Source organism: Ziziphus jujuba, chromosome 11 (genome assembly GCF_031755915.1).
Source record: "Ziziphus jujuba cultivar Dongzao chromosome 11, ASM3175591v1".
NCBI lineage: Eukaryota > Viridiplantae > Streptophyta > Magnoliopsida > Rosales > Rhamnaceae > Ziziphus > Ziziphus jujuba.
The window spans coordinates 16,061,536-16,076,074 of NC_083389.1; the positions used below are offsets into that span (position 1 = coordinate 16,061,536).

Consider the following 14,539-nt stretch of genomic DNA (forward strand, 5'->3'; position numbering starts at 1 on the left):
TATAATATTAAAAATACTTAATTTATTATCAATCATGTATTGATTTATTTTTTTATTTTAATTTTTAAAAAATTTAAAAGCAAACAAATCTATTTGTAATTTTTTTAAAAATTAAATTAAATTAAAATTTTTACATTTATATATAATTTTAATAAATTTAATTCTTCCATACGAAAGCTAACCAATAAGCTTATTAAATTTCATACCAACGGTACCATTCAAAATGTCAGGCCTTCAGCGCACAGAGCAATTTAAGATGCAGCCGAGGTCTCAGTTGGGCTGGCATTAGCCATGCCTCCTTTCCATCTCCACCCAGGTTGGAGCCGGGGTTGTGGGATTCTAAGCAAAAAAAAAATAAAAAAATAAAAAAAAATACCTCCTTTCCATCTCCACCCAGGTTCGAGCTGGGGTTGTGGGATTCTGAGCCCAAAAAAATAACAAAAAAACCAAAAAAAAAAAAAAAAAAAAAAAAAAGAGCAATTTAAGATGCTCCCACACTTCTTTTTAACTTGAGAAATTATTTTGTTGCATTTTTATCAATTAAATCTAGCTGCCGGCCTGATTGATAATATTTATCATTGACATTGAAACCCACAACCGCCACATTTTTAAAATAATATGAAGAAGTTTCTTATATTAAATAATGGTTATCCCTGTTTCATGTTAGAGGTTTTATAAGTATGTGAAGTGCTAGAGATATAAAATTTGGCATATTTCTATTTATACTTCCAAATTAGTCCACGTGTATGCTTGTGAGCAGAGGCTACCGTATTTCCTTTATACGATTTGAACAGCTTTGTTCTTTATAGGTTACAAAACAATATTTGTAAATTAATTAAATATGGGTCCAACGGTTATTTACAAGGCAAACCGCAGAAATAATCAACAAATTGCACATATTTGATCTCATAATGAAAGTCTGATATAGGTTATACACAAGATGAAATTTACAGTGGATTATTCAGTGTCGTCTGATTGCTCCAAGCAAATTAGCACCATCAAGCTTTGCACCTTCCAGATGCTGAGTGATAATATAAAATAAAAAATAAAAAACAAAAAATTAGGTTCGAATATTAACTGCATTACTTATATAACCATCATTAAATTAGAGATAAGACCCTGACATTTATTATGCAAGGATTTCTACGCACTTCCAAGACAGCTAGCCAATGAAATGAAAGTTCTATGAATGCACTGACAGTTCCACATGAAAAGTTTATATTAAGCATCGATTATTACAGTTTTCAGACTGCGATACTTACAGTATCTCTTAAATTTACTTTTCGTAAGTAAGCTCGTTGAAGATTTGCACCCCTCAAATTGGCATTACTCAACTTGGCACCCTGAAACACCGAAATCATTAAAACGCATATCTTAGAGAGAGAGAGAGGATGAAATAAACCCCACCATTTTGTTTTTGATAAATATACTTTTATAATTTAAGCATGACTAAAATCTCCAATCTCTGTTGGCCTTTCATGCAAATTTAGAAGATTATTAACTTGCGAGGCCTACAATATCAAACATGAAGTGAAGCAAGATAACTTCCCCTAAAATCAAACGTACTAGTAAAGCTCATTATGATAGAGAAACAAATTCCAATTATGAAAACAGTATCTCTAAATATTCACATTGCTGATTAGAAGAAGTGAATAATTGAGATTTAAAACAAGGTTATCACATATTGGTAGTTACTAGGATTAGGAGTTGAATCTTTTCATTATCTCACTGGCAAGGCTTCTGCATGAGTGACTTCTAGTGATTCACAATTTTTTAGGCGACAATTCTTTATAACGATCATAATTGATTCTTATCCATGAGTAACTCTTAATTGTTATACGTTTTTGATGCGCTTCATAGTATATGACATTTACCTTCAAGTTGGCCCCTACCAAAATAGCTCCCTCTAAATTTGCATTTGTAAGATCAGCATCCTGAAAGATTAAGAGGAAATTTATTAGTATATCATGAAAACCTACAAGTGAAAATTCTAGAGTGTTATACTTTTATCAGTAGGTCTGTAGATGATTGATTTCATTAGGAGGAAATAAACAAATTTCTCTTCTCTCTCTCTCTCTCTCTCTCTCTCTCTCTCTCTCTCTCTCTTACAGCATTTGCTGGAAATCTCCCATAAAAACATAACAATTGAACAAGAGCTAGACTTCTTAATATCTTCACCATCTTGATATCATCACTTGACATACCTGTAAGTGTGCAGAGCGGAGGTCTGCCTGGCAGAAGCTGCAGTCTATTAAACATGCATCTGCAAATAACAGCCTACTAATTATAATTATACTTGAACGCAAAAGTTAAGTTGTTACAAAGTGGAAACAACTGTATACATCAAGCAAAAACAACACATACTTAACACTCCCACAACACTGTAGACCCCTGAATAGCTAGTAACAAAAAGAACCTTATATGAGCAAAATAATAATTTCCGGAAAGTGTCATTGGATTCAAACACAACGTTATACAGACAACTTGAGCTCTAATACCATCTTTGGTCACTTAATAACCCACAGAGCTTAAATTGTTAGGAACTATATTTAACAAACCACAATTTACACTCTATATGAAATGAAAAAGAGAAAACAATCAAAATTTATTAAACCTCCTTAAAAATAAAAACAAGGATAAAAAAAACCAAGTATCACACGTAATGAGGGAAAATACAATAGAACTGGGTTTCCAACCTCTGATTTACTAGTCTCCCATACCAGTTTAAAAAAGTCAACCATTGACAAACTACATATCTTTTCACTATAATCTATATTAAGAAATAAAAAATAACAAATGAAAAAGCGGAAGACAACAATTTAAGTAGCCAGTCAGTTAAAAGAAAAAAAGAAAAGAAAAGGGAATTCTAGTGGCATTGGTTGGTACAGGAGGATATAATTAGCAAATAGAGTACCATAAGCAGTACAATAGTTAAAGATGACATTACAAATACAGAACTACTAAATTACTAGTAGAAGGTAGAAAAGCTTGCCTTGTAGATTTGCACTCTGTAGGCTAGCCCCAGCTAATAAGGCTCCACGTAGATTTGCCCCAGTAAATTCACATCTTTTCTAGGAAAAGATAATATCATTAAGAAAACAATGCATAAAAATATAACAAACATGAAGGAGAGTAATTCTTTGACTCTCACTCTCTCAAAGTTGCATTGTGAAAGATTGCACCCTCGGCATCCACATCCTGTAATAAAAATAATAAAAGCTCTGATAATCAGATGAAGATGCCAAAGAGTAAACTGAAGGGCTGACCAAATATGTAAAAACATTTTATAGTAATAGACAGGTGATATATTATTTCCATGTTACTCTCATATACTAAAACAGCCAAGAGTATATCTACATGCAAAAGGATTACATGGCCATTGATGCATCCATATAATATTATGTAGCTTGAGGAAACAACAGTAATTTGTTGCCACGTATAATTAAATGTAAACCTACCCTGAACTTCGCACACAGTAGGTTTGCACGTGAGAAGAACACATTTTTAATGCATGCATAGCTGAAATCGGCAAATGACAGATCCTGCAGGTCCATTTCAAAGATAAGCACTAGCGCAGCATTACATTCACATAGATGGCTTATCAAGAATTTTTTCATCATCTATCATAAATCCTTGGTACAATAGACATGAACATCAAGAATCCTCTGTTACCAACAGTACCAAACAATGGAATCCAGAAATAGGATTACCAGGATTTGGACACAAGAACAAATATACAACCTAGACTCTGATAACATATTAACTTACCATGCATCCCTAGAGCTTAAACTGTTAGCAACTGTATCCAATTATATACCACGCCAAGACAACAAATTACACACACTTGAAAAAGACATCTCTCAAACAGATAAATTAACACTTGGTAGTCTTTAGATCATAAAACAAACCTTAAAATGCACGTAAACTCCAACAGAATGCTTGTTCCATTGTTTAGTTGACAAGTAATACAAAGGAATGAGCATTAATACGGAATCGTAATTTGGGAATGGACGTTCCATAAGTATTGGTAGAAGAAAATGATCATTCTATTCATACATCTATCTTAGTACATTAGGGAAGTTAGACTAATTATGCATATCATTTTAAACAAAACAAATTAAGGAAAAAACAAAAATTGCAACCAGCCAAATAATGAGTTCGCAGGCCAACTTGTGAGTATCAGAGTCATATTAGAGATGAATAATTATTTAATTGACTAACCACAACAATTTTTTTTTCCTTGTGACCTAATCCTTTAAAGCAATAAATGAGAAATATGAAATTACAAGTCACTTTCAAGTACTGAGGGCTGACGAATTACCAGTTTTGAAAGATCAAGGCCAGAAAGATTAACACCTCGAAATCTGACTCTCTCAGACTGTATACACTTGATGATATCTATACGTGTTAATTCTGTATCTAACTCTTCATTTTTATTCCTCTGATTCATGACATCAGATATTCCATCTATAAGTCCCTGTAATCCATAATTTTAAGGTATCATAATGTCATTAATCATAATAATGGACAGTCATTTCAAACACAAAAAAGTTAGTACTTTTATGTAATAATTAAGGGCCCACTTAAATTTAATTGTGACAAAAATGATAAATAACATTGAACATACTATCTTATTAGTGAAGAGTGGATACCATACATAAATGTAAACTTCCATAACTCCAACGAGTTTATAGATTACACTACAATCTCTTATGAAAACAATAAGTTTTGCAAAATCACTAAAGGAGGAAAAGAAATCAGAAATAAGAGAGAAATAAATTAAAGTAAGAAATCTCCAGTTTGCTTAACCTTTTAAAAATCTTCATGACAAGGAACCAAACAACGAGATTTTGCAAATATCTTTGAAAAAGGAAAAGGAAATCAGAAACTACAGGATAGAGAGAGAGAGAGAGAGAGAGAGAGAGAGAGAGAGAAAGAGGGGCCAGGAAAATAATAAAATAAAAGAGCAACATGGCTTATCTACACCTCTTGTCTCAAGTCAACCACATACATTTGAAGCAGTAAAGGCACATAACCAACCGGGATCCATGCATTAGCAATGAATGTAAAAAACACTGAGGATGCTAGCAAACAAGGAAGGCAAGTTTTAAAACCACACTTACAAGCAGCTGATAGTATTCAGCCTCTTGCAAAAGCTCTGCATATTCAGAGTTTTTCAACGTGGGAACAACACCATCCCTTAACCAGTTAAGGATGTGTCGAAAATGTTTACCATCCCTATCAACAAAAACAAATCCCTGCAAGAATTGAATAGCCTTAAGTAAGGGACCTTTTCATATACAATTCGCATAACTAACACTTGACTTACAATTTATACATAGAAATACTTCACATTACATCTGATATTATTCAATTACAAGCACCTTTTAATAGGTAATGAAACCTTAAAATACAAATCTAAGAGTAAAAGAGATTTCATATGTATACGCAACACATATATAATTATAAGAATGTACAAAAAATAAAATAAAATAAAACTTGAACTAAACTGAAATGAAAGATAATGTAAATTGACAAGCACCAAAAACGCAAGAGAAACGAGTGCTTTATTTGCTTAAAGAAATTTTCAGGCTTTACTTCATGTAAGCATCTATCATATAAAGCGATCAGGAGTTTATCAATCTATTGGTTTGAAATTAATTTATCATGATTGCTGTGTAGAATTACTTTAAAAGTTTATAGGGGTGATGCATCACCACAAATTCCTCTCAAATGACATATCTTCTTTGATTTTTGAGGAAATGTATTGTACTATGACTCACAAAATGACTAGCAACGTATTACTGGAATTGCCCAAAAACCGAGAAAGTAACATAACAACTATTATGTACCTTTTCAGGATCCTGGCAAACTGTATGCCGACCACTGAACATTGCAGCAAGCATTGAATCAGGCTCACGTTGAGTCAAAGTATCACGGGTAGTGCAAAATTTCTTCCCTCCTGCAATCAAACAAAAGTAAATTCAGTGGATTCATACATAGCTACATAATCAAAGACTTTCCAGAAAGAACAATTAAAATAAATATCAAATTTCTAACAGTAAACTATATCAATTTCACTGGTTAACTACAAATGACTGACCAAATTCTAAAATTATTTGTAAACACAGGTTTCAAATTTTGCACCAACTTGTAATTTTTTATGCCTATGGATGACCAACTGTTTTTCCAGAGACCAATCACATTGTTCATAAATTGAAGAAAAAAGGTACATAGGTAGGATGTCAATGCTTAGGTTAAGAGTGAATAATACAGTGGAAGTAAACCCTCATTGAATTCCCAATTCCCATACGGTCCTAAATAAGAAGGACCTGGATTATTTATTATTATTATCTTAATCGAACTAAGTGTATTTTTATTTTTATTTTTACATTTCGTAACATAAAAACTGGAAGAATCAAAAGGTTCGATTTGTTTTCTCGTTTTTTTTTTTTTTTTTCCGTGGATTTTCTTGGCGACCAAACAAAGAACGAAGATCAAAAACTATTGTTCTTAACGAAATCCGAGTTAAAAGAAAGATCAAAACTAATATTTACAATTTTTTTTTTTTTCTGTTCCAGTTGCATCTGGAGCAATCAAATAAAGGAGAGTTTTGGAACAGCGAGAGAGATTTCAGAAATTTCTGCTAAAATATTTACAAAATATAATACAGAGAGAAGACGAAAGAAGAAGAAGAAGAAGAAGAAAGAAGAAAGACGCTGACCGATGTTGAGACGAACCAGAGAGAAGGAATCAGACTCTTTGGCCATTAGAATGAGACTGTGACTCTGTGATCTGAGAGAAACAGAGAGAGAGAGAGAAATTGGGGTTTTAACCGCTTTGCAAAGCAGAAGAAGTGCGAAGCTCTGACTTTCGCCGTTTGGTCATTTTTATACTACACGCTACGCTACATTGTTCTGTTTTGGCGCAAATTGTTCGCTTTTCGGAAATTCCTAATTGCTTTGGATAAAATCTTTTATCTTTCATTTCGGTCCCAAAGAATAATATTTTATAAAAAACAAATTTAAAAAAAAAAAAAATTTGTGGGCTTTAACTGTCTCTCTTTATCTTTTAGGCTGTTTCCAAAATTTTTCATTAAATTTTTATTATGAAAGAAAGAAAGATATTTTAAATATCTAAAAACAATTTTAATATTTTACATAACACATTTGAAAACACTAAAACAAAAGAGCTTAATTATGGAAAATAATGACATACATTTTTTTTTTTTTAATGTTTCCAAAGTATAAAAAATATACTACAAAAATATTATTCATCGCAAACCAACATTAATGTGGCTGTTCTTCTTTTTTTTTTTTGGTTGATAAATACAGCAATGTGGTTGTTAATGTAAGTTGATGAGTCCTATACAAATAACTAATTACATATTTTTTCTATATAAAAAAGATTAAAATAAAAAATAATCAATAACTGTAACAGTCATTTCATATATACTATCAGTTTCCAACAACATCAATGTTGATACAGGTGGTATTTTGAATTTTAATCTTTTTAATTTTAAACTTATTTTTATTTATTTATTTTTAAATATTTTATAAATATTAGGAGTCGAAGGAACGGGTTAATACTTGGGCCGGGCCAAATCATTACACACCCGACCCATATAAAAACCAATGACGCACATGCAGAGAGCGTTCGTGTAACCGAAGAAGGCATGCAACTGTACCAGGTGTTGCATGGCCATCTATACGTGGCAATCAGAGAGAGACACTGACACACGTGCACATCCTACTCTCTCTAACTCTCTCCCATTTAAAATGTACAAAAAGCAAAGCCTCTGCAAATCAGAAAGAGAAAGATATAGAAAGATGACAATGACGATGAAGCATCTATCCTCCATAGCCAACGATGTTGTTCGGAGATGCGCGGAGCAACTGGGCACTTCGGTTGAAGAACTGGTGGAGGAATTCGAGGTCGTATGGAGACCAGAAAATGGCAATTACGCGAGGAAGTTGGTGGAATATTGCAGTGGGAAAGCTCTGAATCAAAAGGCTTGCCCGAAATTGGAGGAAAAGATCGACGACGGGTCGTTTAGCCGCTTCACCTTTGATATGATGCTTGCTTGGGAGAAGCCCAATTCAGCTGACGTGGAGTTTCGTCAGGTGTATCTATATGTGTGTGTGTGTGTGAACATATTATGTTAAACATAATTAGAGGTATACTTGAAAATTTGTTAGCATACAAATCATTCACTAAAAATTTAAAAAAAAAAAAAATGAAAGTTTATTGCTAATTTAATTTTAGCTGAACTGAAGGTTGTCTAAATCAATTGATTTAAGCTAAGCTAAAACTGTTACTTTCTATACCAATTCTTTTAGCGTCAAAATTGATACTTTTGGCTAATATATATATATATATATATATAATTAAATGTAGTAATTAATTATCATAAAGTGGAAAAAAGTTTTAATATATAATCACCTGCTCAAATATAGGCATATATATTAAAAAGCATTCCATTGAATTAAAAATGAAGTTCTAAAGCACTTTTGAGACTGTTCTGATAATCTATGAATCTTTGTAAGCACGCATCTTGTATATTTTTTTGTTCCACATCCCATAAAATAAAGTTATAGTGAGATGAAGTTGGTAAGATGTGTGTCGCCTACCATAAAATAAGTGAATAAACCCACTCTAGCAAAATTATTTATAGATAGGCTAGCAACAATTAACATGAATACTGAAATTATGGTGGTTGTTGCTTAGTTATATTAGGTTATATGTGCTCTTCACAAATGGGCAATACCCCCCATAATTCAGCGTTCATGCTGATTGTAGAAAACTTGCGTATGATGCGTGTGTATAGATATGTTCTAAGTTTCCAACTTTAGGTGTTACTTTCACTTGTAGTTAAGAATGTTAATTATTTGAATTGAACTTTTTTGTTACATTAAATTTATGTTCTTTCTTATTCATTATTGATATGAAATTGTATATGTCTTGGGGTTTTGGAGGTGGAGCATGTCGCAAAGGAAAAAGAAGATAAGAAGATCCATCTAGAAGAAACTGCAGAACAGGATGAAATTCCTCTTTTCTATTCAGACATCATGCCTCTTCTTGTAAGCTAGAAATTCATTACTCATCTTCCTATATGCTCCCATGAGCTAAAACTACTTCTTTCTGGTACCGAGCCTAGATATTAATATAGATTACATAGCTGTAATTCAATGACATGGATCAAGTTAAGCTTCCAGAGTCTGAATCTTTCCTCTCATCCATACTTATTGTTCCACTCATAGTACAAGATGGCAGGTAAATGCTGAGCCAGATGTTGGAGAAGATGCATTTGCGTGGTTTGGGTCATTGGTTCCGCTAGTTACAGACCTTGTTAATGGCAGATTCACCTTTGAAACTTTAACAGCATCGACAGGACACCGATTGCATTTTCCTGCATATGACAGATTTTTGAAGGAAATTGACAAGTAAGGAAGCACCTGTCATGTTATTTTGTTTTTTTCCCTTCATAATGTTCTTAAGGTCTTTGGAAAAAGGGAAATAATTATTATGCACAATTTATGTTGATGAATAAAGCCCTGTAGAGCATTCAAAGGGTGAATAGCATTTGTTGTAGTAGTAGCAGTAGTAGTGCATTACATATAGATAGGATTGGCTAAAAGGCTTATGTGGTGTATAAAATTTGGTCTGCGTCTTAGTTTTGACTCAATGTGTAAAACTTATTCTTTTTGAAGTAGAGATATATGTGGTGTATAAAATTTGGTCTGCGTCTTAGTTTTGACTCAATATGTAAAACTTATCCTTTTTGAAGTAGAGATTCACAAAATTACTTAGAAATTAAGAAAAAGATTTATCTATGAGCATTTGGAAATGGGTGATTCATATTCCAACTTCTCTTCAGAATTGTCATTGGTTTTTTTTTTTTTTTTTTTTTTTTTTTAAATTTTAATTTTATCTCTCTGTGTTTTATAGATGTATAAAACATCTGCGTAAACAAGCAAAGCCCACGGGAGTAGAGCTAGCTGATGATGAATTCATATTGCATGTGGAAGGAACGCCTACTTCACAAAGAGTAGTACGCCACATAGGAGCAACAAGTTGGCCTGGTTTGTCCTTGCTATTTCTTTGATTAAAATCTGCACTATTTAGTACGAAAAGTTCAAAACAAGACCTTTCCAAAACTATATAATACGCAATAATGATTGCATTTTCATCTAACCACATTGTTTGCTGTTCCAGGTAGGCTTACACTGACCAACTACGCGCTCTACTTCGAGGCTTCGGGAGTTATAAGGTATGAAGATGCACTTAAGATCAACCTTTCGAAAAATATTGAACAGAATGTCAAAGCAGCTGCCACAGGTCCATGGGGTGCTCCTCTTTTTGACAAGGCCATGGCCTATGAGTCACCAGAATTGTAAGGGATACAAACCATTCATGATTTTCAAGGTTTACATATTTGCATAACACATATCTAAGTGTAAGGAATACAACCGTGTCATAATTTTCAAGGTTTACATACCTGCATAACACATTTAAGCTTCTCTGTATATTGTTGGCTCTACAGGGGGAAAACAGACTACTTATTTTCGCCATGCCACTTTCAATTTTGCTGCACCATTGAAAAATTTTACCAGAAAGTCTATCTTTTTGTTAAAAAGTGACCAAATAGATAGCTTGATGATCGGAGTGCTCTTTAGTTGTCAGCTGCATATTTTTGCTTCTGTTATTAGCCTTTTGTGCATTTAAACTGCATGCTTCAGACAAATTATAACCTGGAAAGCTTAACTGTTGTTATATGCTTTTGCTGTCATATATGATTGACTTTTCCCAATGTATTAGATCAGAAGAAATTGTGTTAGAGTTCCCAGAGATAACAAGCTCCACGAGACGCGACCATTGGCTTGCAATCACAAGAGAGATCATGCTTATGCACCAGTTCTTACAAAATTTCAAGGTGGAATCTTCAATACAAGCATGGGAAATGCATGCAAGAACTATACTATGTATAATTAGGCTCCATGCAGCAAGAGAAATGCTAAGAATATCAACCCCTGCTCCAACAAAATTCTTAATTTTCTCGTTGTTCAATGAATTACCAAAGGGAGACTATGTACTAGAAGAGCTTGCTGAGAATCTAAAGAAGACGAATAGTGGGCATCCGTGCAGTGCTAGTTCAATCCTTAGGTGTATGAACACGACAGAAATAGCTCTCTCAAGTGGAGAAAAAGTACAAGAAATCGACAAGGAAAGTCTAAAAGGCCAAGTTGATGACTTCTCATCCTTGGAGACTGCTATCGATCAAGCTAGAGAGGAAGAAAAGGAGGCTGCTGTTGCCAAAGCTACCACACAGGGTTTGAAAGAGGAAGGAATAAGTCATAGCACTCTTGTTCTTATAGTAAGCATCGATCTAACCTCCATCGAACTCTTCGATTTTTCTTTTGTTCAATTCCTTTAACATTTTCTTCTCGCTTTTATTCGACAGTAGAAAGAACAAAAGCATTATTATTTTAAGAGAAATGAAATTGTTTATCATACTTTGGTGGGCATTATTATTTTAAGAGAAATGAAATTGTTTATCATACTTTGGTGGCGATCTAAGTGGTTGGTCTTGGACATCAATAGAGGTCTTGAACCTAGCTAATATAACAAAATTCAGTTAGCCTGAAGTTTCTATGTATTTTTACTTTTCTTTGATTCTCGATATATTAACCCAGTTTCTTCTTTTTTATAAGATCAAATATCATATTACATGCTTATGTGTACAGAAAATCTCATGGATATGGCACTTGATTTTATTGTATAGGAGCTATTGAAGCCGCTTAAAAATCTTCTGCCCTTGCTTCAAGAAGTTGTGATGTGGGAAAGGCCAGCAGCGACACTCTCTGTTACTAGTGCAGCTTTAATTATCACCTACAAGTGAGTAATTTTTCAATCTTGAAAATCTTAAGGTTCTGAAAGCAGCTGTTGAAGTTCCAAAAATTTGTTCAAATTAGAGACAGAGTTTACAATATCTTGGCAATGTAGGGAGTGGGTTGGAAAGGCTATTGCAGCTCTCATCTTTTGGCTGATAGCAGTGATGATTATGGCAAGAAAAGCAAGGATCAGTGAGAAATGCAATGAGATAGTTATATGCACCGCCTCAGACAGTACAGCAATGGAAAGCATAGTATCAGCTCAACATGGGCTACAAACTTTACATGAGATGGTGCAGAAGGCAAACATAACACTATTGAAATTGTGGTCAATATTCGTCTCAAAGGCTCGGAAGGTAAATAATGGAGCATATTAACATTTTCTATGAGAGATTGTTTGCTGCAACAATCGACACTCAATATTATAATACTTCATAGAAGTAGCATAAATTCAAAAAGTAGTTAGAAAATTGCCTTTATGATACAATATTTGTCATGCCAACATTGAAATAGGATGGTACTAGAGAAAGCTTTCAAAAAGATCCTTTTATGAAATTTGTTTGTTGGCATGAATTGGTATTTTAATTCACAGAATGTCAATATGTATTATGCCTTGCATTGCAAGAAAACGGCCTTATGCAGTCTTTTGGGGTTGTAAGAGCTACATATTTAACAATAAACAATCATCCATTACATCATTGAATAGAAATCCCACTAGCATCTGCTAAAAAAGAATTGCCAAAGAGGAAGATTTAGGTTTCCATTAGGGATAATTTCCTGATTATGCTTCTTTCACTATTTCTATTTTTTCAAAAAAGTTTCCAGAGAAACTACAATTCATTGGGTTTGGTTTTTTCAGCAAAAACCAGTATATCAAAATCCGAGACAAACAGGGCACTAAAATGCAGTCTTTTTTCATGAATGACATTTTGTTCCATATTCTGGTAGTGGTGAAGGTGCTTAAATTGATGAAATTGGATTTATACATGTTTTTTTTTTTTTTTTTTTTTCAGAGAGTTTCTAATGAGATTTAGTTTCATATTACCCCATAAATTGTTTAATGCAGCATGCAGATATCGTGATGATGGGCATGAGTGGAGTGGCAATCTTATTAGCACTGGTCCCAACAAAATACATAATAATGGGCCTCATATTGTATGGTTTCTCAGCAACATCAAAGGTAGGGAATCACTTTGGAAGCCACCAAGGAAATAGAAGACTCAAAGAATGGTGGGATTCAATACCAGTTGTTCCTGTACGGGTTGTAGACAAGCTGCCTGAGGGCCATCCTACATAGTTTTTATGCAATTAAAGGTGGTGAGTCATCAAAATGGTTAATCTGTTAAATAATTATACTTATAAGGTGAACCAAAAAAAAAAAAAAAAAAAAGAGCTATACATATTATAGATAGAGTATAAACTATCAATGGCATCCATATTCATATATGTATCTATCTGTGAATGATGTTGGAAGGCTCTGAGTGAGAAAAACAGGAACAAATTAAGTTGAGTAATAGTATGAGTTTATTTTTTAACAAATTAAGTGAATAATAGTATGAGTTTATTTTTTCGTTTTTCTTTTTTCTTTTTTCTGTTTTGGTTAATTATTTTTTCTATACTAAGAAATATTGAAGAATATTTGTATTGTAGTTTTTAGATTTTGACTTCTTTTTTTTTTAAAAAAAAAATTCTGTATAATAAGGAATGAATAGAATATTTAGGTTTTAGACAATACAAATCTCTAAACATAAAGGGCCAAAAATAAGTTTATTTTTGGATTTACTTTAGTTGTTCAAGGTTCTTATTAAAGGGTGCATGAAAAAGCCTCCCGTGCACGCTATATTTCAATTACTTGTGCCGAACATTACAGAATCTTTAGGTGATTGGCAGCAACTTAGAGACAGAAATGATAAATAGGGGTCCAGTTTTTAGGGTATTCTGCCAATTGCCGATTGAGATCTCCATTCCTGTCCATCTTAATTATTTATTTTATCATTTTTTTTGTTAATATTTTTAAATGAGATGGTATTATTTTAATTTTTTTTTTCCTTTTTTTTTTTGTTAATATTTTCAAATGAAATGGTATTATTTTAATAATAGGCAGGAATAGGTTAGGAAAAAACTGTCACAAGATCTGGGACTTTTGTTTTATTTTTTTAAATTTTTTTTAAATAAGGTGACATAAAGAGGGCCACCATCTTCTTCTTCAACATTGACAAGGTGTAGGTGTATTCTAGAGGATAAATCCTCCCTCAATACTATGAATACTATGAATAATCAAAACATATAATTTGCCAAAATATATATATATATATATATATATAAGTATATAAGTCCTTTGAAAAACTAAACCATTTTTTTATGGGCATTACCCTAAAAATATATAAATAAGTCCTTTGAAAAACTATACCATTTTTTATGAGCATTACCCTAAAAGTCAAAGGTCAAACTCGTTTGCCAGCATGGTAATAATTACAACAAAAAAGCCAGTATATTTATTCGATCGAGACATTATTTAAATATTATCTTGTAATGTTAACTTTTAAGATAAGTTTATTGTTTTATTTTTTTAAAGCTCTTTCTCAATATTATGAATTTTTATGTTTTTTATTTATTTTTTATTTTTTATAAATTTACACCTGCATCAA

At 32.7% G+C, this 14,539-nt stretch overlaps 2 protein-coding genes across 9 annotated transcripts; one reads left to right on the plus strand and one right to left on the minus strand.

The window, feature by feature from the left end:
- Window positions 1-810: 810 nt before the first annotated feature.
- LOC107432762 (FH protein interacting protein FIP2) lies at window positions 811-6,931 on the minus strand. 6 transcript variants are annotated; one of them, XM_016043944.4, is made up of 11 exons: window positions 6,725-6,925; window positions 5,853-5,962; window positions 5,124-5,258; window positions 4,322-4,477; window positions 3,459-3,542; window positions 3,152-3,198; window positions 2,993-3,066; window positions 2,205-2,263; window positions 1,875-1,934; window positions 1,263-1,343; window positions 811-1,021 (listed from the first exon to the last, which is right to left on the minus strand). In XM_016043944.4, exons 1-11 carry the CDS (start codon window positions 6,768-6,770, stop codon window positions 962-964), a joined length of 912 nt encoding a protein of 303 aa, XP_015899430.1. In that variant the 5' UTR covers window positions 6,771-6,925; the 3' UTR covers window positions 811-961. The 6 variants fall into 6 exon arrangements, with proteins under 6 accessions (XP_015899430.1, XP_048321365.1, XP_048321366.1 ...); XM_048465408.2 differs by having other exon boundaries at window positions 6,741-6,924; XM_048465409.2 differs by lacking the exon at window positions 5,124-5,258 and having other exon boundaries at window positions 6,725-6,931.
- An 877-nt stretch (window positions 6,932-7,808) lies between these two features.
- On the plus strand, window positions 7,809-13,467 carry LOC107432758 (uncharacterized). Of its 3 annotated transcripts, none has more exons than XM_048464824.2 (9): window positions 7,809-8,123; window positions 8,976-9,080; window positions 9,274-9,443; window positions 9,949-10,082; window positions 10,216-10,393; window positions 10,819-11,374; window positions 11,783-11,895; window positions 12,004-12,247; window positions 12,958-13,467. In XM_048464824.2, exons 1-9 carry the CDS (start codon window positions 7,830-7,832, stop codon window positions 13,186-13,188), a joined length of 2,025 nt encoding a protein of 674 aa, XP_048320781.2. In that variant the 5' UTR covers window positions 7,809-7,829; the 3' UTR covers window positions 13,189-13,467. The 3 variants fall into 3 exon arrangements, with proteins under 3 accessions (XP_048320781.2, XP_048320782.2, XP_048320783.2); XM_048464825.2 differs by having other exon boundaries at window positions 7,985-8,123; window positions 9,261-9,443; XM_048464826.2 differs by having other exon boundaries at window positions 7,987-9,080; window positions 9,261-9,443.
- Window positions 13,468-14,539: the final 1,072 nt, after the last annotated feature.